The 27,099-nt window shown below is 42.3% G+C and overlaps 2 protein-coding genes across 2 annotated transcripts; both read left to right on the top strand.

Moving 5' to 3' along the window:
- The first annotated feature begins 217 nt into the window (after nt 1-217).
- Nucleotides 218-12,717, top strand: LOC125377344. Its single transcript, XM_048390381.1, has 9 exons — nt 218-229; nt 1,983-2,147; nt 4,636-4,803; nt 6,082-6,133; nt 6,616-6,754; nt 7,853-7,924; nt 9,045-9,114; nt 11,327-11,396; nt 12,587-12,717. Exons 1-9 carry the CDS (start codon nt 218-220, stop codon nt 12,715-12,717), a joined length of 879 nt encoding a protein of 292 aa, XP_048246338.1.
- LOC124130917 lies at nt 12,539-25,774 on the top strand. Its single transcript, XM_046493973.2, has 10 exons — nt 12,539-12,633; nt 13,533-13,615; nt 14,008-14,170; nt 15,609-15,655; nt 16,704-16,852; nt 18,342-18,430; nt 19,513-19,581; nt 20,278-20,331; nt 21,237-21,327; nt 25,179-25,774. Exons 2-10 carry the CDS (start codon nt 13,539-13,541, stop codon nt 25,253-25,255), a joined length of 816 nt encoding a protein of 271 aa, XP_046349929.2. The 5' UTR covers nt 12,539-12,633; nt 13,533-13,538; the 3' UTR covers nt 25,256-25,774.
- Nucleotides 25,775-27,099: the final 1,325 nt, after the last annotated feature.

Below are 27,099 nucleotides of genomic sequence, written 5' to 3'. Positions count from 1 at the left end.
CAGGACAAGATCAACCGCATTGTGTAGAGTTGTCTGGTTGTCTCCCCTTAGCGTTAGGAACAGATGAACCACATTGTGTAGAATTGTCTGGTTGTCTCCCCTTAGTGTCAGGACAATATGAACCGCATTGTGTAGAGCTGTCTGGCTGTCTCCCCTTAGTGTCAGGACAAGATCAACCGCATTGTGTAGAGTTGTCTCCCTTTATCGTCAGGACAACATGTACCTCATTGTGATGTGTTGTTTGGTTGTCTCCCCTTAGCGTCAGGACAACATGAACCGCATTGTGTAGAGCTGTCTGGTTGTCTCCCCTTAGTGTCAGGACAAGATTAAACGCATTGTGTAGAATTGACTTGTTGTCTCCCCTTATCCCCTTAATGTCAGGACCAGATGAACCACATTGTGTAGAGTTGTCTGGTTGTCTACCCTTAGCATCACGGGGTGGAATAGGTCTTCAGCAACCCATGCTTGCCGTATAAGGCGACTAACGGGATCGGGTGGTCAGGCTCGCTGACTTGGTTGATGCATGTCATCGATCCCAATTGCGTGGATCGATGCTCATGATCTCAATCTCTGGATTTTCTGGTCCAGACTCGATTATTTACAGACCGCCGTCATATAGCTGGAATATTGCAGAGTGCCTTAGCGTCAGGACAAGATGAACCGCATTGTGTAGAGTTGTCTGGTTGTCTCCCCTTAGCATCAGGACAAGATGTACTGCATTGTGTAGAGTTGTCTGGTTGTCTCCCCTTAGCGTCAGGACAAGATAAACTGCATTGTGTAGAGTTGCCTGGTTGTCTCCCCTTAGCGTCAGGACAAAATGAACCGCATTGTGTAGAGTTGTCTGGTTGTCTCCCCTTAGCGTCAGGACAAAATGAACCGCATTGTGTAGAGTTTTCTGGTTGTCTCCCCTTAGCGTCAGGACAAGATCAACCGCATTGTGTAGAGATGTCTGGTTGTCTCCCCTTAGCGTCAGGACAAGATCAACCGCATTGTGTAGAGTTGTCTGGTTGTCTCCCCTTAGCGTCAGGACAAGATCAACCGCATTGTGTAGAGTTGTCTCCCTTTATCGTCAGGACAAAATGAACCGCATTGTGTAGAGTTGTCTGGTTGTCTCCCCTTAGCGTCAGGACAAAATGAACCGCATTGTGTAGAGTTTTCTGGTTGTCTCCCCTTAGCGTCAGGACAAGATCAACCGCATTGTGTAGAGATGTCTGGTTGTCTCCCCTTAGCGTCAGGACAAGATCAACCGCATTGTGTAGAGATGTCTGGTTGTCTCCCCTTAGCGTCAGGACAAGATCAACCGCATTGTGTAGAGCTGTCTGGTTGTCTCCCCTTAGTGCCAGGACAAGATTAAACGCATTGTGTAGAATTGTCTTGTTGTCTCCCCTTAATGTCAGGACCAGATGAACCACATTGTGTAGAGTTGTCTGGTTGTCTACCCTTAGCATCACGGGGTAGAATAGGTCTTCAGCAACCCATGCTTGCCGTAAAAGGCGACTAACGGGATCGGGTGGTCAGGCTCGCTGACTTGGTTGATGCATGTCATCGATCCCATTTGCGTGGATCGATGCTCATGATCTCAATCTCTGGATTTTCTGGTCCAGACTCGATTATTTACAGACCGCCGTCATATAGCTTAAATATTGCAGAGTGCCTTAGCATCAGGACAAGATGAACCGCATTGTGTAGAGTTGTCTGGTTGTCTCCCCTTAGCATCAGGACAAGATGTACTGCATTGTGTAGAGTTGTCTGGTTGTTCCCCTTAGCATCAGGACAAGATGAACCGCATTGTGTAGAGTTGTCTGGTTGTCTCCCCTTAGCATCAGGACAAGATGAACCGCATTGTGTAGAGTTGTCTGGTTGTCTCCCCTTAGCGTCAGGACAAGATAAACTGCATTGTGTAGAGTTTCCTGGTTGTCTCCCCTTAGCGTCAGGACAAAATGAACCGCATTGTGTAGAGTTTTCTGGTTGTCTCCCCTTAGCGTCAGGACAAGATAAACCGTTTGGTGTTCAGCAGCAACAACCTGGAGGAGGTTCGCGGCGCCATCAACAGCGTGCTGGACATCTTCGTCAAGATCCTGAATCAGCCCTTCCAACATGGCGACTACTTCGGCTACAAGGAGGTCCTGGACAAGATGGTTAAAGTGGTCAGTACAGCCAACACTGGTAGGATAGATGATAGGATAATTGATGGCATAGACTTTAATCATGACTATTTGGACAGTACTAGTGTTACCAATAGAAATTGATTGGAACTATTGTATTATGGTAATACAAGGTTGGAAATATATATGTATATCGCCCAGGACATGTTATGTGTTGGGAAGTTTAACCCAAGACAGGCTAAATATTGTATTGTTTACGCCAGGACAAGGTAAATGCTGGTTGTTTACCTTCAGGACAAGATACACACTATTTATGTTTCTCCCAGGAGAAGGTAAATACTGTTTGTTTACCTCCAGGACAGGTAAATAATATATATGCTTACCCCAAGGACAAGGTAAGTACTGTATTTGTTCACCCCAAGACAAGATTGAAACTATTTATGTTTACCCAACGACAAGGTAAATACTGAATATTTTCCTTGAGGGCAAGTGAATAATGTATATTTTTACCCCAGGACAAGTAAATAATGTACATGTTTGTCCCAGGACATGGTAAATACTGTATATTTTCCTCAAGGACAGGAAAATCATGTTTATGTTTATCCCACAACAAGGTAAATACTATATACAATGTATATTTCCCTCGAGGAAAATGAATAATGTATATGTTTACCCCAGGACAAGATTAACCCTTATTGTTTTACCCCAGGACAAGGTAAATACTATATATGTTTTCCTTGAGGAAAGTGAATAATGTATATGCTTACCCCAGGACAAGTTAACATTTATTTTTCTACCCCAGGACAAGGCAAATACTAAATATTTTCCTTGAGGAAAGTGAATAATGTATATGTTTACCCTAGGACAAGGTTAACACTTACTGTTTTCCCCCAGGACAAGGTTAACACTTATTGTTTTCTCCCAGGACAAGGTTAACACTTATTGTTTTCTCCCAGGACAAGGTTAACACTTACTGTTTTCTCCCAGGACAAGGTTAACTGTTACTGTTTTCCCCCAGGACAAGGTTAACACTTATTGTTTTCCCCAAGGACAAGGTTAACACTTACTGTTTTCTCCCAGGACAAGGTTAACACTTATTGTTTTCTCCCAGGACAAGGTTAACACTTACTGTTTTCTCCAAGGACAAGGTTAACCTTTACTGTTTTCCCCCAGGACAAGGTTAACACTTATTGTTTTCCCCCAGGACATGGTTAACACTTACTGTTTTCTCCCAGGACAAGGTTAACACTTATTGTTTTCTCCCAGGACAAGGTTAACACTTATTGTTTTCCCCCAGGACAAGGTTAACACTTACAGTTTTCTCCCAGGACATGGTTAACGCTTACTGTTTTCCCCTAGGACAAGGTTAACACTTACTGTTTTTCCCCAGGACAAGGTTAACACTTACTGTTTCCCCCCAGGACAAGGTTAACTTTTACTGTTTTCCCCCAGGACAAGGTAAACACTTACTGTTTTCCCCAGGACAAGGTTAACACTTACTGTTTCCCCCCAGGACAAGGTTAACACTTACTGTTTTCCCCCAGGACATGGTTAACGCTTACTATTTTCCCCCAGGACAAGGTTAACTTTTACTGGTTTCCCCCAGGACAAGGTTAACACTGACTGTTTTCCCACAGGACAAGGTTAACACTTACTGTTTTCCCACAGGACAAGGTTAACACTCACTGTTTTCCCCAAAGGGCAAGGGTAACACTCACTGTTTTCCCCCAGGACAAGGTTAACACTTATTGTTTCCCCCCAGGACAAGGTTAACACTTATTGTTTTCCCCAGGACAAGGTTAACACTTACTGTTTCCCCCAGGACAAGGTTAACACTTACTGTTTCCCCCCAGGACAAGGTTAACACTGACTGTTTTCTCCCAGGACAAGGTTAACACTTACTGTTTTCCCCCAGGACAAGGTTAACACTGACTGTTTTCCCCCAGGACAAGGTTAACACTGACCGTTTTCCCCCAGGACAAGGTTAACTTTTACTGTTTTCCCCAGGACAAGGTTAACACTTACTGTTTTCCCCAGGACAAGGTTAACATTCACTGTTTTCCCCCAGGACAAGGTTAACCCTGACTGTTTTCCACCAGGACAAGGTTAACACTTACTGTTTTCCCCAGGACAAGGTTAACGCTTACTGTTTTCCCCCAGGACAAGGTTAACTTTTACTGTTTTCCCCAGGACAAGGTTAACTTTTACTGTTTTCCCCCAGGACATGGTTAACTTTTACTGTTTTCCCCAGGACAAGGTTAACTTTTACTGTTTTCCCCCAGGACAAGGTTAACTTTTACTGTTTTCCCCCAGGACAAGGTTAACTTTTACTGTTTTCCCCCAGGACAAGGTTAACACTTACTGTTTTCCCCCAGGACAAGGTTAACACTTATTGTTTTCCCCCAGGACAAGGTTAACTTTTACTGTTTTCCCCCAGGACAAGGTTAACACTTATTGTTTTCCCCCAGGACAAGGTTAACACTTACTGTTTTCCCCCAGGACAAGGTTAACACTTATTGTTTTCCCCCAGGACAAGGGTGTGTGGCGGGACATCAGGGCCAAGTACCTGTATGATCAGTGCCATGACTACTGTGGTGGGGAGTTCACTGCGTCTGAGAACACTGACCCGGCTAAGCTTCTCCTTGACCTGCTCAGCATGCTGTCCGGGGCCGAGCAATCCATCTACACCAAGTTACAGGTGCACTTCAGGCTCATCAATCTTATCACAATCACATCTTGTACTCACATACAATTACTCTCATTAAAGATCTGACAAATCACATCAGGTAAGCCCAGAGTGAACTTTGACCACCCAAGTGTCAGCTTTCTAAACCAATCAACTTCACTGTATTCTAAATAATGATAATGATAACAACAACAACAACAACAACAACAACAACAACAACAACAGTATTGGGGAGTCTTCACATTCTCCGAAAAGTTCTGGGTGGGTTCGAGTGATTTCTCTCCTGGGAGAAGTCCCATTCGCTGTCTGGGCTGCGTGTAGAGGGGGCAAGGGCCCTGAGCTGATGATGAGCCAAACCAGCCTGACTGTGCTAGGATCACCCAAACCCTCTTTGCTGCATCTTGTATTTTCATCTGTACATAATAAAGCGACTTTCCTTTCCTTGTCCAATGGGAATATCTGTATAAAGCAGAGTCGATTGTACGATTCCGACTATATAAAGTCATCTTTTGTCAATCCTAGTTAAAAAAAATCGAAACACAAAACACAAATATTCCCGTGAAAGTGCACTTTATTGGGAAATAGATATAATTTCGCTCAGGAAATGACAGACAGGGTGAAATATGTTTTATAATATTAATGTACAGATGTGCTGTCCGGCGTGTCAGCTTAATGTTGGAGGAAAGCCCGAAGTGATGCAGGTCTCAGACGTTTACCACTTTGGTGAAACCCACGAGCACGGGTATGTTGCTGACAAACCTAGAAACATAATCGGGGCGAACCGGGATTCGAACCAACAATCATAGGTTTCTGGCGTGCCAAGGGACGCAACTCTGCACAGCGATTTGCGGCGCCTTAGACGACTGGGCCACCTGTGTCCCCCCATCATATCAGAATGAGTATGGTTTGATTGCAGGACAAAACACGGAAATTTTACACACAAGTGAGAATTGACTTATAGGTTACGGCGTGCATACTTAGGAACATCCACACAGCACTCTGATTTTCACGTTTAGAACTCCATAAACAACAAAATCATATTGAAGCCAATTCTTATGAATAAATGTGTCAACAATAATAACTTCACAGCTTTTAGTATTCATTTAACACACAAAAAACAATACGAACAACACAGGCCCTTTCCGTTCTGTAATGTGGTTATCAGGAAACAGTTGTCCATTGGTCGGCGTGGCGCAAATTGTTATCAATTTTTTAAAAATATAAACGCAAAAAGTATGCTTGGTTAACCAATCAAATGCCAATCAATTTTTTGAATTTGATATATTTCAGGATTATGAAGACACGTTCAGGAAAATGAAGGATGAGAAACGCTCCCTAGAAAGTGAGTCTTTTAATAGTTCATTAGTTGTTAAGCTGCACTCAGCAATATCCCAGCTGTATGAAATCAACTTGTAAGTAATTGAGTCTAGACCAGATAAACCAGTGATTGATAACATCCTACAGGTGTACAGCGCCAAGTCACCAAGTCTGACCATCTGATGAATATTGTCGCCTCATATGACAATCATGGGTTGCTGGGATCTGTGCTAATCTGGAATCCTTGTGGTTAGGCTTGTCACTTGTGCTTGCTACGGTGTGTGTTGTATGGTCACAATGCCGCAATCCTTACGGTCGTGGTTAGGCTTGTCACTAGTGCTTGCTACGGTGTGTATTGTATGGTCACAATGTCGCAATCCTTACGGTTGTGGTTAGGTTTGTCAGTAGTCCATTCTTGGTGTTTTGCATAGTGAGCGATATTGCTTGAATATTGTTAACATTTCTTTAAGTCATATTCACAATAGTAATTAATTATGACTGATGCAGTTCAACTGTCTGTGTCGGAGGGGAAGTACCTGGATGAGGTGCAGAGTCACAGCATCGAGCACGTTGAACTGAAGACCTCCCTCGGCAAGCTGGCGTACATGGAGAACCTCATCGCAGAGAAGAATGACAAGATATCAGAGTATGGGAAACTGAACAAACTCATTTTCTGTTCCAGGATTTTTGTTATGGCTAGCTTTCCGCTCACATTTTTTAAAAGACATCTTTTCACAACACAGTTTGTTACAGGACAAACCAGTGAAGATCCGGGGTAGAATAGGTCTTCAGCAACCCATGCTTGCCGTAAAAGGCGACTATGCTTCTCGTAAGAGGCTACTAACGGGATCGGGTGGTCAGGCTCGCTGACTTGGTTGATGCATGTCATCGTATCCCAAATTGCGTGGATCGATGCTCATGATGTCAATCACTGGATTATCTGGCCCAGATTTGATTATTTGCTGACCACCACTAGCTGGAATACTGCTGAGTGCGTCGTAAAACAACAAACATACAAAACAAATGTTACAGGACATTCAACATGTCTAGCAGACAATTTGCCTTTGTAGATTAGATGTTCTACTGTTAAAGACTGGATGTTCACCTGTTTAGATTGGATGATGTTAATCTGTGAAGTTTGGATGTTCTACCATTCCAATTAATTATTTACCTGTTCAGATTAGATGTTTACTTGTTCTGATTGAATATTTACCTGTTCAGATTAGATGTCACTGTTTACCTGTTCAGATTGGATGTTTACGTTTCAGGTTTCATTGTTCACCTGTTCAGATTGTATGTACACCTGATCAGATTTATTATATACCTGTTCAAATTGGATGTTAACCTGGTCAAATTGGATGTTTACCTGTTCAGACCGAAATTTTACCTATTCAGTTTGAATGTTTGTCTGTGAAGATTAAGTGTTCATCTGTTCAGATTGGATTTTCACCTGATTAGATTGGATGTGCATCTGTTCAGATTGGATGTTCACCTGATTAGATTGGATGTTCATCTGTTCAGATTGGATTTTCACCTGATTAGAGTGGATGTTCATCTGTTCAGATTGAATTTCCCCTGATTAGATTGGATGTGCATCTGTTCAGACTGGATTTTCACCTGATTAGATTGGATGTTCATCTGTTCAGATCGGATTTTCACCTGATTAGATTGGATGTGCATCTGTTCAGATTGGATTTTCACCTGATTAGATTGGATGTGCACCTGTTCAGATTGGATGTTTCAGGTTGCAGCGATACAACACTGTGGAGCTGTGGGAGAGAGAGAAGAAGAAAGTTCTTCAAGAGAGCAATGCCAAGTGAGTGACAGAAGAATGAAGGCAAAGATATCTCATATAAGATAACCCTTCAATGTCAAGACACCTGTGACATGTAAAAATTCAAGACAATTTGGAACTTAAACATCACTAGACATGATGATTTGCCATTTCGATTGCATTTCTTGTTGTGCATTGTTCTATATTCAGGGATTAGTGAGTGAGTGAGTGAGTATGATACTACCCCGCTTTTAGAAATATTCCAGCAATATCAAGGCGGGTGGGCAACAAGAACAGATCTACTGGTGATTAATTTAAATAATATAACGGAAAAGAATGTTGATGCAACGACTGGAAATACTAGCATCTGAAACATATATTGTCAACATACATTAGTGAGTGAGTGAGTGATGTTTTTCGCCGCTTTTAGCAATATTCCAGCAATATCACACTATTATTACACTTATATAGAGCCGTGGATGCATGTGTGTGTGTGTGTGGCTGCTTGTACTAGTCCGGACTGAAACCGATTTATAGTGTTAACCCACTGAGATACCATACCGCAGTTTAACATGAATACCCCACTCAGACACAGTATACTGACTCTGAGCAAACCAGTCCCCTTAATACCAAGCGCCAGACAGGGTAACAACAAGTACCATCTGTAAACGTATGACGCGGCCGGGGATCGAACCACGGACCCTCCGCTCTCTGGGCGGACGCTCAACCACTAGACCACGGAGGCGGCCCAGTAAGGAAAGATGGGAACAGAGAAACTGATGTTCGCTGTCTGAACTGATGTGTGAGATGGGGTGATATAGTGAGGGTGGGTGTGTTTGAACCTTTGCTTATAATAGTGAGTGAGTGAGTAAGGTTTTACGCCGCTTTTAGCAATATTCCAGCAATATTACGGCGGGGAACACCAGAAATTGGCTTCACACATTGTACCCATGTCGGGAATCGAACCCAGGTCTTCGGCGTGACGAGCAAACGCTTTAACCACTAGGCTACACGACCGCCCCTTGATAATAATAGACAAATACATATTTGTGACTTGGAAGTATTTCAAACGGGAATATTTAGATTCCGATGAAGCAAACCTCCCCTTTGTATACACGAGTATGAGACATTGTTATAGCAGGTCAACTGTCTTCCCTTTCAGACTTCTAGAAGCATATGAAGAGTTAGAGGAACTGAAGAGAGTGAGCGCATCACAGAGCAAGAAGCTACAGGTGATGACTCAGCAGAAAACTAAGCACTTCATTTTTATGACATTGGTTTTGTTCATTACCTCACCTGGGTACAAGTAACCCAGGCGTCTGAGGTGCCGCACAGTCTCTTGGGCAGCTAGAAATCTATGATCGTGGGTTCGAATCCCGGTTTGCGACAGTTATGTTTCCTGGTTTGTCGGCACCATACCCATGCTCGCGAGGTTCACCAAGAGGTAAACGTCTGAGACCTGCATCACTTCAAACTGGAATTCAGGCAAACTAAGGTCCAAAAACACTGCAAACTTAGGTCTAAAACACTGCAAACTAAGGTCCAAAACACTGCAAACTTAGGTCTAAAACACTGCAAACTTAGGTCCAAAACACTGCAAACTTAGGTCTAAAACACTGCAAACTTAGGTCCAAAACACTGCAAACTAAGGTCCAAAACACTGCAAACTTAAGTCCAAAACACTGCAAACTAAGGACCAAAACACTGCAAACTAAGGTCCAAAACACTGCAAACTAAGGTCCAAAACACTGCAAACTTAGGTCTAAAACACTACAAACTAAGGTTCAAAACACTGCAAACTAAGGTTCAACACACTGCAAACTAAGGTCCAAAACACTGCAAACTTAGGTCTAAAACACTGCAAACTTAGGTCTAAAACACTGCAAACTTAGGTCTAAAACACTGCAAACTAAGGTTCAACACACTGCAAACTAAGGTCCAAAACACTGCAAACTAAGGTCCAAAACACTGCAAACTTAGGTCTAAAACACTGCAAACTTAGGTCTAAAACACTGCAAACTTAGGTCTAAAACACTACAAACTAAGGTTCAAAACACTACAAACTAAGGTTCAACACACTGCAAACTAAGGTCCAAAACACTGCAAACTTAGGTCCAAAACACTGCAAACTAAGGTTCAAAACACTGCAAACTAAGGTTCAACACACTGCAAACTAAGGTCCAAAACACTGCAAACTTAGGTCTAAAACACTGCAAACTTAGGTCCAAAACACTGCAAACTTAGGTCTAAAACACTGCAAACTTAGGTCCAAAACACTGCAAACTAAGGTCCAAAACACTGCAAACTTAAGTCCAAAACACTGCAAACTTAGGTCTAAAACACTGCAAACTTAGGTCTAAAACACTGCAAACTAAGGTTCAAAACACTACAAACTAAGGTCCAAAACACTGCAAACTAAGGTTCAACACACTGCAAACTAAGGTCCAAAACACTGCAAACTTAGGTCTAAAACACTGCAAACTTAGGTCTAAAACACTGCAAACTAAGGTTCAACACACTGCAAACTAAGGTCCAAAACACTGCAAACTTAGGTCTAAAACACTGCAAACTTAGGTCTAAAACACTGCAAACTAAGGTTCAAAACACTACAAACTAAGGTTCAAAACACTGCAAACTTAGGTCTAAAACACTGCAAACTAAGGACCAAAACACTGCAAACTAAGGTCCAAAACACTGCAAACTTAGGTCCAAAACACTGCAAACTTAGGTCCAAAACACTGCAAACTTAGGTCCAAAACACTGCAAACTTAGGTCCAAAACACTGCAAACTTAGGTCTAAAACACTGCAAACTTAGGTCCAAAACACTGCAAACTAAGGACCAAAACACTGCAAACTAAGGTCCAAAACACTGCAAACTTAGGTCTAAAACACTGCAAACTAAGGTTCAAAACACTGCAAACTAAGGTTCAACACACTGCAAACTAAGGTCCAAAACACTGCAAACTTAGGTCTAAAACACTGCAAACTTAGGTCCAAAACACTGCAAACTTAGGTCTAAAACACTGCAAACTTAGGTCCAAAACACTGCAAACTTAGGTCCAAAACACTGCAAACTTAGGTCTAAAACACTGCAAACGTAAGGTCCAAAACACTGCAAACTAAGGACCAAAACACTGCAAACTAAGGTCCAAAACACTGCAAACTTAGGTCTAAAACACTGCAAACTTAGGTCTAAAACACTGCAAACTTAGGTCTAAAACACTGCAAACTTAGGTCTAAAACACTGCAAACTTAGGTCTAAAACACTGCAAACTAAGGTCCAAAACTCAACTAAGGTACCCATATCAAATACATCACCATTGAATAACAATTAGTTGTTTGGTTCCATCTCCTGACATCGAACATACGTGTATACTTTCTTTTGCCCCGCAGTATAGTTCTAGAATTGTCATTTGATGCTACACTGAAATTCTTACTTTCAGACACTTGAAGAACAAAATCGTATGCTGAAGTTGAAAGAGGAAATGAAAACACCATCAGGTGTCGCTGCAAGTAGGTTTTTGTCATAAACTACTTTTTCAATTGTCAGGATAGTTTTCTTGTTAAACTTTATCCTTACCAGTTTAATTTGTCGACATATTAATAAAGTAGACGTAATTTATCGATGACAACTTCTTTAATATTATTTAATTATATCGTACTATTATTGCAACATGTCCGTATAAATCCTTAAGAGTCAAGAAGAACTGAATAGCGCGAGCGTGGTCCAGAGTTATATATGGTAGGTGAAGGATTAACGGTAACAACATTTTACCTACAGACAGGATATTTTATTTGATTCTCACCTCATAACATTACATAGAAATACACAAATATTTGATACCATAAAAGTATATATAAACATATATATGTTCCACTCAACGTCTATAATCCGGCAATATGTACATTGAGCTGATGTTTCAGGCCACTGCTACTTTTAGTAATGCTGACCAAACAAAACATTTTGATAGTTTTTAGGGATATATTGGGCCTATTGACCATAATAAACCTGGAATAACACATAAAAATACCTTTTTTTTTGTTAAATGTTTCAAGATCACAAACGAGAAAAAACAAATCCTACACAAAATTGCCCAATGGTAGAAAAACACAGAATCTATGGGGAGACCACTCTATTTCCAGATATTTTTGGCAAGGACACAACAGGGCATCTATTTATTACTACGACTCTCTGTGGGAATGATACAACCACTGCCTTTAGATCTGTGCTGATTGTTAGTCAACATCGATGACAGCAGTATAAATAAAAATAATTTTTTGAGCATATGTGTTATACTGATTTTACGAAGCGAGTCTCAAAATTCTTTAAGGTCCGGGGAGGAATAGGTCTTCAGCAACCCATGCTTGTCGTAAGAGGCGACTTACGGGATCGGGTGGTCAGGCTTGCTGTCTTGGTTGATGCATGTCGTCATATCCCAATTGCGTGGATCGATGCGCATGATGTCAATTACTGGATTGTCTGGTCCAGTCTCACTTATTTACAGACCGCCGTCATATAACGGGAATATTACTGAGGGCGGCGTTAAACAAACAAACAAACAAACAAACAAACAAACAAACAAACAAATTTCCGGAGCGAGATAGGGCACACATGATATTTATGAACTCTGTTATTTTTCACCCTGTAGGAAATAACTCCGTATGTGCTAAACAAGTCTGGATGTTATCATGATCTTTCACAGGTCATGCTCTGGAGGACGTCAAGAGGAAGAACTTCCTGCTGGAGAAAGTAAGTATTTCTGTCATTATCAACACAGCATACACGCACACGTCACAGTTTGGGACAGTAGACTTTCTACATGCAACGGAATAATCCATTTCCTTTGAACAGGGGACTAGGGTGGAATGTGACATGCTGCACATGGATCTCATGCTGAATTTGTCAGTGTGGCCTGTGTCTGTGCCTGTGTTTCTGTTGAGATATCTGTTAAGAATTTGTTTACTATATAATTGAGTGAGTGAGTGAGTTGGGTTTAACGCCACTTTTAACAGTATTCCAATTATATCACGGCGTGTCAGCTTAATGTGGGAGGAAAGCCCGAAGTGATGAAGGTCTAAGAAGTTTACCCACGAAGACGGGTATGGTGCTGACAAACCTAGAAACATAATCGGGGCGAACCGGGATTCGAACCCACAATCATAGGTTTCTGGCGTGCCCAAGGGACGCAACTCTGCACAGCGAATCGCGGCGCCTTAGACGAGTGGGCCACCCGTGCCCCCTGCTATATAATTGATGGTGTTATCGAATATGATAAATCTGGCATCCTTATCCAATACATATGCTCAATGGACTGTTGCCTGACTCCACCAGTCAGTTTAGATATGTTATTTTATGTGGGGATGTTTCTGTACACAAACATGGCACTTATGGTGTTAGGTATGGTGTTATATCTACATGGTGAGATGTTAAGTATAGTGTTATGCCTACAGTATGTGATGTTAAGTATGACGTTCTGCCTTTAGAGTGTGATGTTAAACATGGTGTTATGTGTGCAGGATGTGGTGTTAATTATGATGATCTGCCTACAGGATGTGATGTTAAGTATGGTGTTATGTCTACAGGATGCGATGTTTAGTATGGTGTTATGTCTACAGGATGTGATGTTAAGTATGGTGTTATGTCTACAGGATGTGATGTTCCTGGAGGAGGCGCTGAACAACCTACAGAAGACTTACTTTGGGGTGCTTGGAGGAATCAGAACAGACCTTCAGTAGGTTGCGAGTCCAACCCACCCTCAAGCTTGTTTGTTGTTTAACGCCACACTCAGCAATATTGTAGCTATGTGACGGCGGACTGTAAATAATTGAGTCTGGACCAGACAATCCAGTGATTGATATCATGAACATCGATCTTGCGATATGGCTGACATACATCAACCAAGTCAGGAAGCCTGACCACCCGATCCCGTTAGTCGCCTCTTACGACAAGCATGGATTGCCGAAGACCAATTCTAACCGGGATCTTCACAGGTCAACCTTCAGGTTGAAAAGAACAGTTTATTGTGAAAACAACTAGAAACAAATTTCAACACAAATTTCAGACCAGATTTGTAAGTTATTGAAAACAGCTTGTGTCCGCCTGAAAGTCCTTTTGATGTTTCAGCATAGTTGGAGAGAAGTATCGAGACCCTGAGACTAACGAGCAGGCTGATGAGGACATTGACAGAATGGATTCCAGGGTCACATTTATATATAACAAGGTCAAGAACGCTGAGCTGGAGAAGTGTAAAGCCGAACTACTGCCTCACTATCTCTATATACCTCAGGTAGGAACTCCTAGGGATTAAATTCTAAAGTATTGCTTCAATATCTATATACCTCTAAAGGGATACACTTCCATTTTTTCAAATAAAAAAATTATGGTCATTCATTATAGTCATCATAATGGTGGTGGTGGTTGTTGTGGTGTGTGTGTGTGTGTGTGTGTGTGTGTGTGTGTGTGTGTGTGTGTGTGTGTGGGGGGGGTTTGGGGTGGTGTGGTGGGATGGTGTTGGGGTGGGGTGGTGGTGGTGGTGGTGTGTGTGTGGGGGGGGTGGGGGTGTGTGTGTGTGGGTGGTGGTGTGTGTGTGTGTGGGGGGGGTGGGGTGGTGGTGGGGGGGGGGGTGGTGGCGGTGGTGTGTGTGTGTGTGTGTGTGTGTGTGTGGGGGGGGGGGGGGGGGGGGTTGTTAGGTCCTAAGACTGTGCCAAGTCAGCTAGTCTGAGCTGCTGCCTCACTATATATAGAATACGTCTGGCAGGAACGCCAATTTAGGATAGGACTCTTATTCTTTTACTATTATCTAAATAAAAATTTTAACTATCACGCAAAGTATTCCCGTTTAACAGAATTTAAGATCATTTTATCATACTGACGCAGCCTTGGTAATGTATCTCGTGCTCACGTATCTGTTGGCACGAATCGGCCAAGGGTATATCTTATCCATATCAATGTTAATAATAATAAAAGGCTATTTATATTGCGCATATTTCCACACCACTCAGGGCATGCTCAAGGCGCTATTATTACCCCGGTCACTGGATCAATGTACACTCAAGACTCGTTCTCAGCTCCCCGGGGAGTATACAACCCAAGCTGCCTGTTAGGCGCTGGAAGATTAAGAACCACATTGCCGTCTCATCCTACCGGGTACCCATTCTCTGCGAGGTGAACAGAGGCACATTTTGAACAGTCACTTGCCCAAGGAGACGCCACATGTGTCACATGTGCTCAAGTGTTACAAGTCGTGTCTGCTTTAGATATTTAAGCACTGTGAAGAAGCAGGTGAACCCGGAGTGAACTTTAAGTGCCCAATCTGAATGAAGGATGAGAGTGTCTTGAGCCAATCAGATGTCAGCTTTCTGAAATGATTGAGCTTCATTTCTTTACCATCTCGATTCAGAAATATGGATCTTAGCTGAAGAAAACCGACAACAACAACATAATAGCACAGCTTTTTTCTTTTTTTTGCATTTAGAACTCCCCTATTACATTCGTTACAAAAGATATGCTTGTCTGAATAATTCGTTACTTGTACCAAGAATGTAGGAGCCTTGATGCTGATTGGCAGATTAGAAAGTTCACCTACTAATGAGGTGTCCTCAAATATTCCGACATAGAGGTAACCTACTGAAGTAAAATATCTTAATTTAATGAGATTGGGGAATAGTGTGATTTTTTTGCTAAAATCCAATGGTTTGTCACATTTTTAACTTTTATGTCTTCAGGATTTAAAGTTGAAGAAAATCAGAAGGATATCCTTACAAGCCACGACGTGAGTTGAGAAGAAAGGATTAATCATATGTCCATCAGATATTTAAAATTGTCTATCATTAATGAATTAAATAATAAAATCCTTACAGGCCACGACGTGAGTTGAGAAGAAAGGATTAATCATATGTCCATCAGATAATTATTAATTGTCTATCATTAATTAATTAAATAATAAAATCCTTACAGGCCACGACATGAGTTGAGAAGAAAGGATTAATCATATGTCCATCAGATAATTAATAATTGTCTATATTAAATTACTTAAAAAATAAAAAACGAAATAAATAATTATCCGCATACAATACATCAGACTTCATTCTCACCTCCCTGGGGAGTACACAACCTAAGCTGCCTGTTTATTGTGAAATAATTTGCATTACCATGCCATCCTGCAAGTTGTTGTTTCACAATACAATAAGGCAAGATATGTCTCACTTGTTTTATAGAATCCACAGACTCTAAAGTAAAGGAAATTCGAAAACATTCTCCAATGCACTATTTCTATAATTCAACCAAGTGCATACTTACGGTGGCCCATACCCGACACTGGTGAGATCATGTTTCACTGTATGCCTCTATATTTTATCTGGCAGCCGCCAAATACTTTTCTGGCGGCCGCCAGATACTTCCACTGGTGAGATAAAATATAGAGGTTTACGGGGAAAATGATCTCACCAGTGGAAGTATCTGGCGGCCGCCAGATAAAATATAGAGGCACACCAGTGGCGGGTATGGGCCACCGTACAAACTTACAGGTCCACAGGTAAATGCTTCTGTGGCAACGGTTTATGTTGCAAGATGAGAAACTACTCACATTACAACATATTGAGACCATTTTGAAACTTAAGAAATATGAATTATATTTTCTTTTCTATTCTTTCTCTCACCTACCAACCATGAGTTTTAATACAAAAATGAAAACCAAGAAATAAAAAACTCTAACAGGATATTATGAAGAAATGGAAAAGAATTTCTCTCAAAGTTATATTAAAATGTAATTGACCACTATGTTTCAACATCTAGGTTTCTCTAAGCTGGTGATGTTTCAGCCCTCGGGAGAAGGAGTATCAACCTGACCAGACCCCCACCCCAGGCAGGGGTAGGAGACGAGGGTTCTTCTCCAGCAAAACCTCCCACATCGATACAGAGCCAACCACCAAGGCACCCCTTCCACCCCTCAAGGGTAAACAGACAATAGGTAATATATATATATATATACATATGGCATTTCTACTATTAAACGACCGCCTCCGTGATCTTGTGGTAGAGCGTCCGCCCGGAGAGCGGAAGGTCCGGGGTTCGAACCCCGGCCGAGTCATACCAAAAGACGTTAAAAGATGATACTTGTTCTTACCCTGTCTGGCGCTTGGCATTAAGGTGCTAAAACAAGGACTGGTCGGCTCGGAGTCAGTATTCTGTGTCAGTATTCCGTGTCAGAGTGGGGTATTCCTGTTAAACTGCGGCATGGTATCTCAGGAGCTAGCACTATAAAGCACACACACACACACACACACACACACACACACACACACGTGCATGCACGTCTCTTTGTAAGTGCAATAATCTTGGACGCGACGTTAAAGCTAATTTCACCCCACCTCATTACCGCACATCCCCTTATTCGAGTGACAAATAAACAAATGACCTCTGCTTGCTGAATGTGATTGCTGATATATTTCAAAACAACATATTAATGTTTTAGATAAAAAATATCTCAGCTTAAGACTTGATTTCATTCATGTGAATTTATGTGTTTGGCTCAAAGAATAAATAACAGCTGTATAAACAGAACAATTATTGCAAAGATCTCAACACAAAATACAGCTCGTCTTACCTCAGAAAAAGTCAAGTGACCTGTCACCATTCTTGTCATATTTCTTGAATCTCTCCTATTATTTTTTATCTTTCTATTTGCTATAAAACATTAATATGTTGTTTTGAAATATGTCAGAAATCACATTCAGCAAGCAGAGGTCATTTGTTTTTTGTCACTCGAATAAGGGGATGTGCGGTAGTCTTGTGGTTGAGGTATTGGAGACCCGTGAAGATCCGGGGTAGAATAGGTCTTCAGCAACCAATGCTTGCCGTAAAAGGCGACTATGCTTGTCGTAAGAGGCGACTAACGGGATCAGGTGATCAGGCTCGCTGACTTGGTTGATGCATGTCATCGTATCCCAATTGCGTGGACGGATGCTCATGATGTCAATCATTGGATTGTCTGTTCCAGACTCGATTAGTTACAGACCGCCGTCATATAGCTAGAGTATTGCTGAGTGCGGCATTAAACAACAAACAAACAAACAAACACGTGTTTCTGTGTCCTAAATATCTCACTATAGGAAAAAATAAATACGATTTAAATAAAAAAGAAACAATCTGTGTATGTATTTTAACAGAAAAGGGCCCTTACCTTTCTCGTTTGACCTATTTGGAAGTTTTTAATTGAAATGACTCAGTGTGAGTAAAAAAACTAAAAACATACCTCACATTTTCAGATCCTTAAACAAACTACTGCAAAACGAACAATAAACACACTTCATTCATTCATACATTTAGTCTATATGTCATTGGAACTCGAAGATTGTTGCAAATATTAAACAAATCAGAATCTAACGAATACTAGTAACGTGTCTCTGTATCTGTTTTGTTTGTTTATATACCTTGTAAGTGAATCATCTGTTATATAGAGGAAAATCCAAGTCTGCTTGATCCGACTGGCACGTTTGTTGACTGGGCAGCCTGCAAGAAACACTTCCCTCATATGGCCAGAGAATTTGTGAGTATAACCTTTGCACCAAGAGACGGGCCCATTTGCATTGGTCAGAGACTGGACTAAAGTTAGTAAAAAAGATTTCCTCCCCAAATTGCGTGTATATTGTTTGAACCCAACTCCAGACATGATCATATCGTCCGAAATTGCTAGTCTATTCTCAAACCTTGTGGATCAGGGTCGTCCAGGGCTCACTTGCACAAAGCGATCTGAGCGCTAAGATGATCGTAACTCACATACTTTAACATAGGCTTTAAAAGTCGTAACACTAAGATCGCTTTGTGCAAGTGGGCCCAGGTCATCTACATTTCCGTTAGGTCTGCCAGAAACCTATGATCGTGGGTTCGAATCCCAGCTCATGTTTTGTGATTTCCACGAAAGTGGTAAACCTGCAACACTTCGGATTTTTCTCGTACATTAATCCGACATATATAACTGAAATAATGTCCAAAGCAGCATTAAACCTCTTGGTGCCACCGGACCTTATTTGGTCCTTCACTATTCACACCCTCTTAGTGCCACGGAACCATATATGGTCCCGTGAAAATGTCCCTTTTCAACTGTGAATTAAGATGTCAAACACTGAGTGCGCAAAATCAAAATTATAACCATCACCACCCCAATCATCTCAGCTTTAATATCGTGTAACTGTATATTTTTTGCCATGTTTGGACTTCATACACGTAAATATTTGTAGAAAATATCCATGTTCTTAAGAAATATTCTGAGTGGTCAGACAGACATGCTTTTCAAACCTGTATGTGTAATCATGTAAATACATTTCTGTTCACTCCTTTACTTTACGAACGAGTTTATTCTTAAGTTTGGCATATTTTTATCGACTATCGGTAATGGGGGAATGACGCTCATTGAATGAAAATGTTAAAAGCAAACATATGGAAAGATTGCAAGTCATATGTAATTTATTTCCAGTAAAACAGGGGCTTTATTTTATTTTTGAGAAAAAAAACCTGATTCCCCCCTCCCCTTTAAATGGTTGCTTACAGGAGTATAATAGTTTCCCCACCACTATTTACATAGCAAGGTACATATGTCAAAGACATTCAGCTGCACTTCTTGTGTTCCAGCTTGACGAACAATGGGAGCGATTCAAGGAATATGACAAGAATGGTGACAGGTCACTTGACTTTTCTGAGGTAAGACGAGCTGTATTTTGTGTTGTGATCTTTGCAATAATTGTTCTGTTTATACACCTGATACTTATTCTTTGAGCCAGACACATAAATTCACATGAATGAAATCAAGACTTAAGCTGAGATATTTTTTATCTTTTTGATCTAAAACATTAATATGTTGTTTTGAAATATGTCAGCAATCACATTCAGCAAGCAGAGGTCATTTGTTTATTTGTCACTCGAATAAGGGGATGTGCGGTAGTCTTGTGGTTGAGGTATTGGAGACCCGTGAAGATCCGGGGTAGAATAGGTCTTCAGCAACCAATGCTTGCCGTAAAAGGCAACTATGCTTGTCGTAAGAGACGACTAACGGGATTGGGTGCTCAGGCTCGCTGACTTGGTTGATGCATGTCCCAATTGTGTGGATCGATGCTCATGATGTCAATCACTGGATTGCCTGATCCAGACTCGATTATTTACAGACTGCCGTCATATAGCTAGAATATTGCAGAGTGCGGCGTTAAACAACAAATAAACAAACAAACGAACAAACAAACACAGATTGGATCATAACACAAAATACAACACTTTTTCAAAGCATATGATTGGTGTACCAAGTGGGGTATTGTTCAAAAGAGTAAAATCAGCATAAAAGAAGCGTAAAACCATAATCACTCTCTAACCTGACATAAAGACAAGATTGCACATTATTTTCAGGTGATAGGTGCCTTGAAAGCCCTGGGTATGCAGTTTACAGCTGTACAGGCAGAGGTGAGATTCACATTATTGCCTCAATAAGTCCCAGTGGGGATTCTGGGTTAGAATAGGTCCCCAGCAACTTATGATGGTCGTAGGAGGCAGACAAGTGGATCATGTGATCAGACTCGGTGACTTCGATTATTTACAGGCTGCCATTATGTTGCGGGAATATTGTTCAGTGCGACGTTAAACAACAAACAAACAAAAACATATGAGGTCTATACCTTGACCTGACAGTAAGACGTCCTGATTCTAATGGTAAGCCAGAGAGTCAACATAGACTCAACATCTAGTGGGGAAGGGGCGGTCGGGTAGCCTAGTGGTTAAAGCATTAGCTCGTCATGCCGAACACCGGGTTCGATTCCCGACATGGGTACAATGTGTGAAGCCCATTTCTGGTGTCCCTCGCCGTGATATTGCTGGAATATTGCTAAAAGCAGCGTAAAACCAAACTCACTCACTCTAGTGGGGATTTCTGGGAAGACTGCCTCCATGGTCTAGTGGATAGAGCATGTGCCCAGAGAACGGAAAGTTAATGGTTTGACCCCCTGCAGTGCCATAACAAAGACTCTAAAAGATGGTACTTGTTGTTACCCTGCGTGACGCACAGCCTGGGGCTGAAACAAGGACTGGTCGGCTCGGAGTCAGTATAGTGTGTCTGAGTGGGGTTCCCGTGTCATACACCAGCATGGTATCTCAGTGGGCTAGCAATATAAGAACGACATTAGTCTTGACAAGTACAAGCAACCACACTCACACATAAATGTGTATATATGTGGACGCTATGTTAAACTACATTTCACCTCACCTCAATATTATTTCCTGTGTTTTACTGCAATCATGCCAAAAATTGCGAATAACAGTTTTAGTCTCAATGCACATTTTGAGTTGTTACCGTGGTTACATGGCTATTTCAGGAGGCCATGAGGGAAATTGATGTCAACAGGTCGGAGACTCTTGACTTCTATGAGTATCTTCTTGTGGCTGAAATGATTGCAAAACAGACAGGTACGTGGGAGTATGTTATAAGTGGCCTTGTCCTAACAAGCCTAGTACACCTTTGGCTGTCCTGTCTAAATGAAGGCCTGATACACCCTCCATGAACCCTGAGTAAACCTTTGACTCCCCAGTCTACGTGAAGGCGTGACACACCCTCCACTCCATGAACACTGAGTAAACCTTTGGCTGCCAAGTCTAAATGAAGGCCTGACACACCCTTCACTCCATGCAACTGAGTAAGCCCTTGACTGCCCAGTCTAAATGGAGGTCTGACACACCCTCCATGAACCCTGAGTAAACCCTCGACTGCCCAGTCTAAATGAAGGCCTGACACACCCTCCATGAACCCTGAGTAAACCTTTGACTGCCCAGTCTAAATGGAGGTCTGACACACCCTCCATGAACCCTGAGTAAACCTTTGGCTGCCAAGTCTAAATGGAGGCCTGACACACCCTCCACTCCATGAACCCCGAGTAAACCTTTGGCTGCCAAGTCTAAATGAAGGCCTGACACACCCTTCACTCCATGCAACTGAGTAAGCCCTTGACTGCCCAGTCTAAATGGAGGTCTGACACACCCTCCATGAACCCTGAGTAAACCCTTGACTGCCCAGTCTAAATGAAGGTCTGACACACCCTCCATGAACCCTGAGTAAACCTTTGGCTGCCAAGTCTAAATGGAGGCCTGACACACCCTTCACTCCATGAACCCTGAGTAAACCCTTAACTGCCAAGTCTAAATGAAGGCCTGACACACCCTCCATGAACACTGAGTAAACCCTTGACTGCCAAGTCTAAATGAAGGTCTGACCCACCCTCCATGAACCCTGAGTAAACCTTTGGCTGCCAAGTCTAAATGGAGGCCTGACACACCCTCCATGAACCCTGAGTAAACCTTTGACTGCCCAGTCTAAATGAAGGTCTGATACACCCTCCATGAACCCTGAGTAAACCCTTGACTGCCAAGTCTAAATGAAGGCCTGACACACCCACCATGAACACTGAGTAAACCCTTAACTGCCAAGTCTAAATGAAGGCCTGACACACCCTCCATGAACCCTGAGTAAACCTTTGACTGCCCAGTCTAAATGAAGGTCTGACACACCCTCCATGAACCCTGAGTAAACCTTTGGCTGCCAAGTCTAAATGGAGGCCTGACACACCCTTCACTCCATGAACCCTGAGTAAACGCTTAACTGCCCAGTCTAAATGAAGGCCTGACACACCCTCCTTGAACACTGAGTAAACCCTTGACTGCCAAGTCTAAATGAAGGTCTGACACACCCTCCATGAACCCTGAGTAAACCCTTGACTGCCAAGTCTAAATGAAGGCCTGACACACCCTCCATAAACGCTGAGTAAACCTTTGACTGCCCTGTCTAAATGAAGGTCTGACACACCCTCCATGAACCCTGAGTAAACCTTTGACTGCCCTGTCTAAATGGAGGCCTGACACACCCTCCATGAACCCCGAGTAAACCCTTGACTGCCCTGTCTAAATGGAGGTCTGACACACCCTCCATGAACCCTGAGTAAACCCTTGACTGCCCTGTCTAAATGAAGGCATGACACACCCTCCATGAACCCTGAGTAAACCCTTGACTGCCCAGTCTAAATGAAGGTCTGACACACCCTCCATGAACCCTGAGTAAACCTTTGACTGCCCAGTCTATATGAAGGCCTGACACCCTCCATGAACCCTGAGTAAACCTTTGACTGCCCAGTCTAAATGGAGGCCGGACACACCCTCCACTCAATGAAACTGAGTAAACCCTTGACTGCCCAGTCTAAATGAAGGCCTGACACACCCTCCATGAACCCTGAGTAAACCCTTGACTGCCCTGTCTAAATGAAGGTCTGACACACCCTCCATGAACCCTGAGTAAACCTTTGACTGCCCAGTCTAAATGGAGGCCTGGCACACCCTCCACTCCATGAAACTGAGTAAACCCTTGACTGCCCAGTCTAAATGAAGGTCTGACACACCCTCCATGAACACTGAGTAAACCTTTGACTGCCCAGTCAAAATGAAGGCCTGACACACCCTCCATGAACCCTGAGTAAATCTTTGACTGCCCAGTCTAAATGAAGGTCTGACACATAATCCATGAACCCTGAGTAAACCCTCGACTGTCCAGTCAAAATGAAGGCCTGACACACCCTCCATGAACCCTGAGTAAATCTTTGACTGCCCAGTCTAAATGAAGGCCTGACACACCCTCCATGAACCCTGAGTAAACCTTTGACTGCCAAGTCTAAATGGAGGCCTGACATACCCTCCATGAACCCTGAGTAAACCTTTGACTGCCCAGTCTAAATGAAGGTCTGACACACCCTCAATGACCCCTGAGTAAACCTTTGACTGCCCAGTCCAAATGAAGGTCTGACACACCCTCCATGAACCCTGAGTAAACCTTTGACTGCCCAGTCTAAATGAAGGCCTGACACACCCTTCACTCCATGAACCCTGAGTAAACCTTTGGTTGCCAAGTCTAAATGGAGGCCTGACACACCCTTCACTCCATGAACCCTGAGTAAACCCTTAACTGCCAAGTCTAAATGAAGGCCTGACACACCCTCCATGAACACTGAGTTAACCCTTGACTGCCAAGTCTAAATGAAGGTCTGACCCACCCTCCATGAACCCTGAGTAAAACCTTGACTGCCAAGTCTAAATGAAGGCCTGACACACCCTCCATGAACCCTGAGTAAACCCTTGACTGCCCTGTCTAAATGAAGGCCTGAAACACCCTCCATGAACCCTGAGTAAACCCTTGACTGCCCAGTCTAAATGAAGGCCTGACACACCCTCCATGAACACTGAGTAAACCCTTGACTGCCCTGTCTAAATGAAGGCCTGACACACCCTCCATGAACCCTGAGTAAACCCTTGACTCCCCAGTCTAAATGAAGGTCTGACACACCCTCCATGAACCCTGAGTAAACCTTTGGCTGCAAAGTCTAAATGGAGGCCTGACACACCCTCCATGAACCCTGAGTAAACCTTTGACTGCCCAGTCTAAATGAAGGTCTGATACACCCTCCATGAACCCTGAGTAAACCTTTGACTGCCAAGTCTAAATGAAGGCCTGACACACACCCCATGAACACTGAGTAAACCCTTGACTGCCAAGTCTAAATGAAGGCCTGACACCCCCCCCATGAACCCTGAGTAAACCCTTGACTGCCCTGTCTAAATGAAGGCCTGACACACCCTCCATGAACCCTGAGTAAACCCTTGACTGCCCAGTCTAAATGGAGGCCTGACACACCCTCCACTCCATGAAACTGAGGAAACCCTTGACTGCCCAGTCTAAATGAAGGCCTGACACACCCTCCATGAACACTGAGTAAACCCTTGACTGCCCAGTCTAAATGAAGGCCTTCATTTCTTTACGTCACAAAAAACACACAAAAAATCCTTCGATGGTACTCATTTTGTGTGTTGATGCCATGTCACTTTTAAAAAAACCAAAACGGGGCGGTCGGGTAGCCTAGTGGTTAAAGCCTTCGCTCGTCACGCCGAAGACCCAGGTTCGATTCCCGATATGGGTACAATGTGTGAAGCCCATATTTCTGGTGTCCCCCGCCGTGATATTGCTGGAATATTGCTTAAAGCGGCGTTAAACCATACTCACTCACTCACTCTATTTAAAAAACCAGGGTGTATAGAATATTTTACTCGCTCATTCTTGAGATCCACACTAGTCTTTGTTTGTTATCATTAGAACACAGACGTATCTCCCGTATACAAAACATTGTTGATTTTTCAAGAACATTTCTGTCCATTTCTTTGTAAAATACAAGAACAAATCAACATATTTTGTTTTAATAAGAACTTATTTATTTTATTTTCTGTAGGTAAAGCAACGCTCTTCAAGTCAACAGTGGTGAAAACACACAGCAATGTTGTAGCCAAGACTTGTGCCCTACAGTGATCAGAATACCATGCACCGCATTCAACATACAATAATCATAATGTCATCCGCTGAATGTTACCAAAGGACAATGCAATATAAATGGTGTGATATGTTGAATGTTAGCAAAGGACATTGTAATGTAAGTGATGTGATCTGCTGATTTTCAGCAGAGGACAATGTAACATAAGTGATGTTATTGTCAGCAAAGGACATTATAATATAAGTGATGTGATCTGCTGATTGTCAACAAAGGACAATGTAATATATGTGATGTGATCTGTTGAATGTTAGCAAAGGACAATGTAGTATATGTGATGTGATGTGTTGAATGTTGGCAAAGGACAATGTAATATATACGTTATGAGACCTGATAAATGTTAGCAAATGACAATGTAATATAAGTGATGTGATCTGCTGAATGTTAGCAAAGGTGAGGTGAGGTGAAATTGGGTTCAACGTCGCGTCCAAGATTATTGCACTTATATAGTGACGTGCATGCACGTGTGTGTGAGGCTGCTTGTACTAGTCCGAACTGATGACGATTTATAGTGCTAGCACAATGTTTATTTGTGTGTTTTGTTTGTTTGTTGTTTAACTTCGCACTCAGAAATATTCCAGCTATATCATGGCAGTCTGTAAATAATCGAGTCTGGACCAGATAATCCAGTGATTGATATCATGAGCATCGATCCACGCAAATGGGATCGATGACATGCATCAACCAAATCAGCGAGCCTGACCACCCGATCCCGTTAGTCGCCTCTTACGACAAGCATAGTCGCCCTTTTATGGCAAGCATGGGTTGCTGAAGACCTATTCTACCCCGGATCTTTACGGGTCTGCAAGCCAACTGAGATACCATGCCACAGTTAAACTTGAATACCCCACTCAGACAAAGTATACTCTCCGAACCGGCCAGTCCTTGTTTTAGCTTCTAATGCCGAGCGCCAGACAGGAAACAGCAAGTATCATCTTGTAGCGTATTTTTGGTATGACGCGGCTGTGGATCGAACCCCGGACCTCCTGCTCTCCGGGCGGACGCTCTACCACGAGACAACGGAGGCTGTCTGTTAGCAAAGGACAATGTAATATCAGTGATGAGATCCGTTGAATTTTAGCAAAGGACAATGTTATATAAGTGATGAGATCTGTTGAATATAAGCAAAGGACAATGTAATATAAGTGATGTGATTGTCAGCAAAGGACAATGTAAAATAGGTGATGAGATCTGTGGAATGTTAGCAAAGGACAATGTTATATAGGTGATGAGATCTGTTGATTGTCAGCAAAGGACAATGAAATATAGGTGACAAGATCTGTTGATTGTTAGCAAAGGACAATGTAATATAACTGATGTGATCTGCTGAATGTTATACCTATTATTATGAAACTTATTTCATGTTGTTTTTTCACAAGGCGCATGGCCAAAAGGTGACTATGCTTGTCGTACGTAAGAGGCGACTTACTGAATCGGGTGGTCAGGCTCGCTGACTTGGTTGGTGCATGTCATCGATCCCATATGCGTAGCTCGATGCTCATGATATCAATCACTTGATTATCAGTTCGACTCGATTATTTACAGACTGCCTTATAGCTGGAATATTGCGGTGTTAAACAACAAACAAGCAAACAAAACATGGTCATATTTTGTTTATCATCTACAAGTCTTTAATGTTTTGACTTTGCCTTTTATTCTTGATTATTTTTTTGAATATTTGTGATGATTTTACTTCATTTACCTATGGGATCATTATTTTGTCATTATGTTTAATTCAAAAGTGATAATGTTTGAAAACATTCAGCATATCTTGACTCGTATTGTGATATTGTGAATGGCATATGGACATGTGTGTATGGAAGTA

The sequence above is a fragment of the Haliotis rufescens genome, unplaced genomic scaffold (genome assembly GCF_023055435.1).
Source record: "Haliotis rufescens isolate VD_foot unplaced genomic scaffold, xgHalRufe1.0.p SCAF_9, whole genome shotgun sequence".
Classification (NCBI taxonomy): domain Eukaryota; kingdom Metazoa; phylum Mollusca; class Gastropoda; order Lepetellida; family Haliotidae; genus Haliotis; species Haliotis rufescens.
This window is presented reverse-complemented; position numbering and strand designations above follow the sequence as displayed.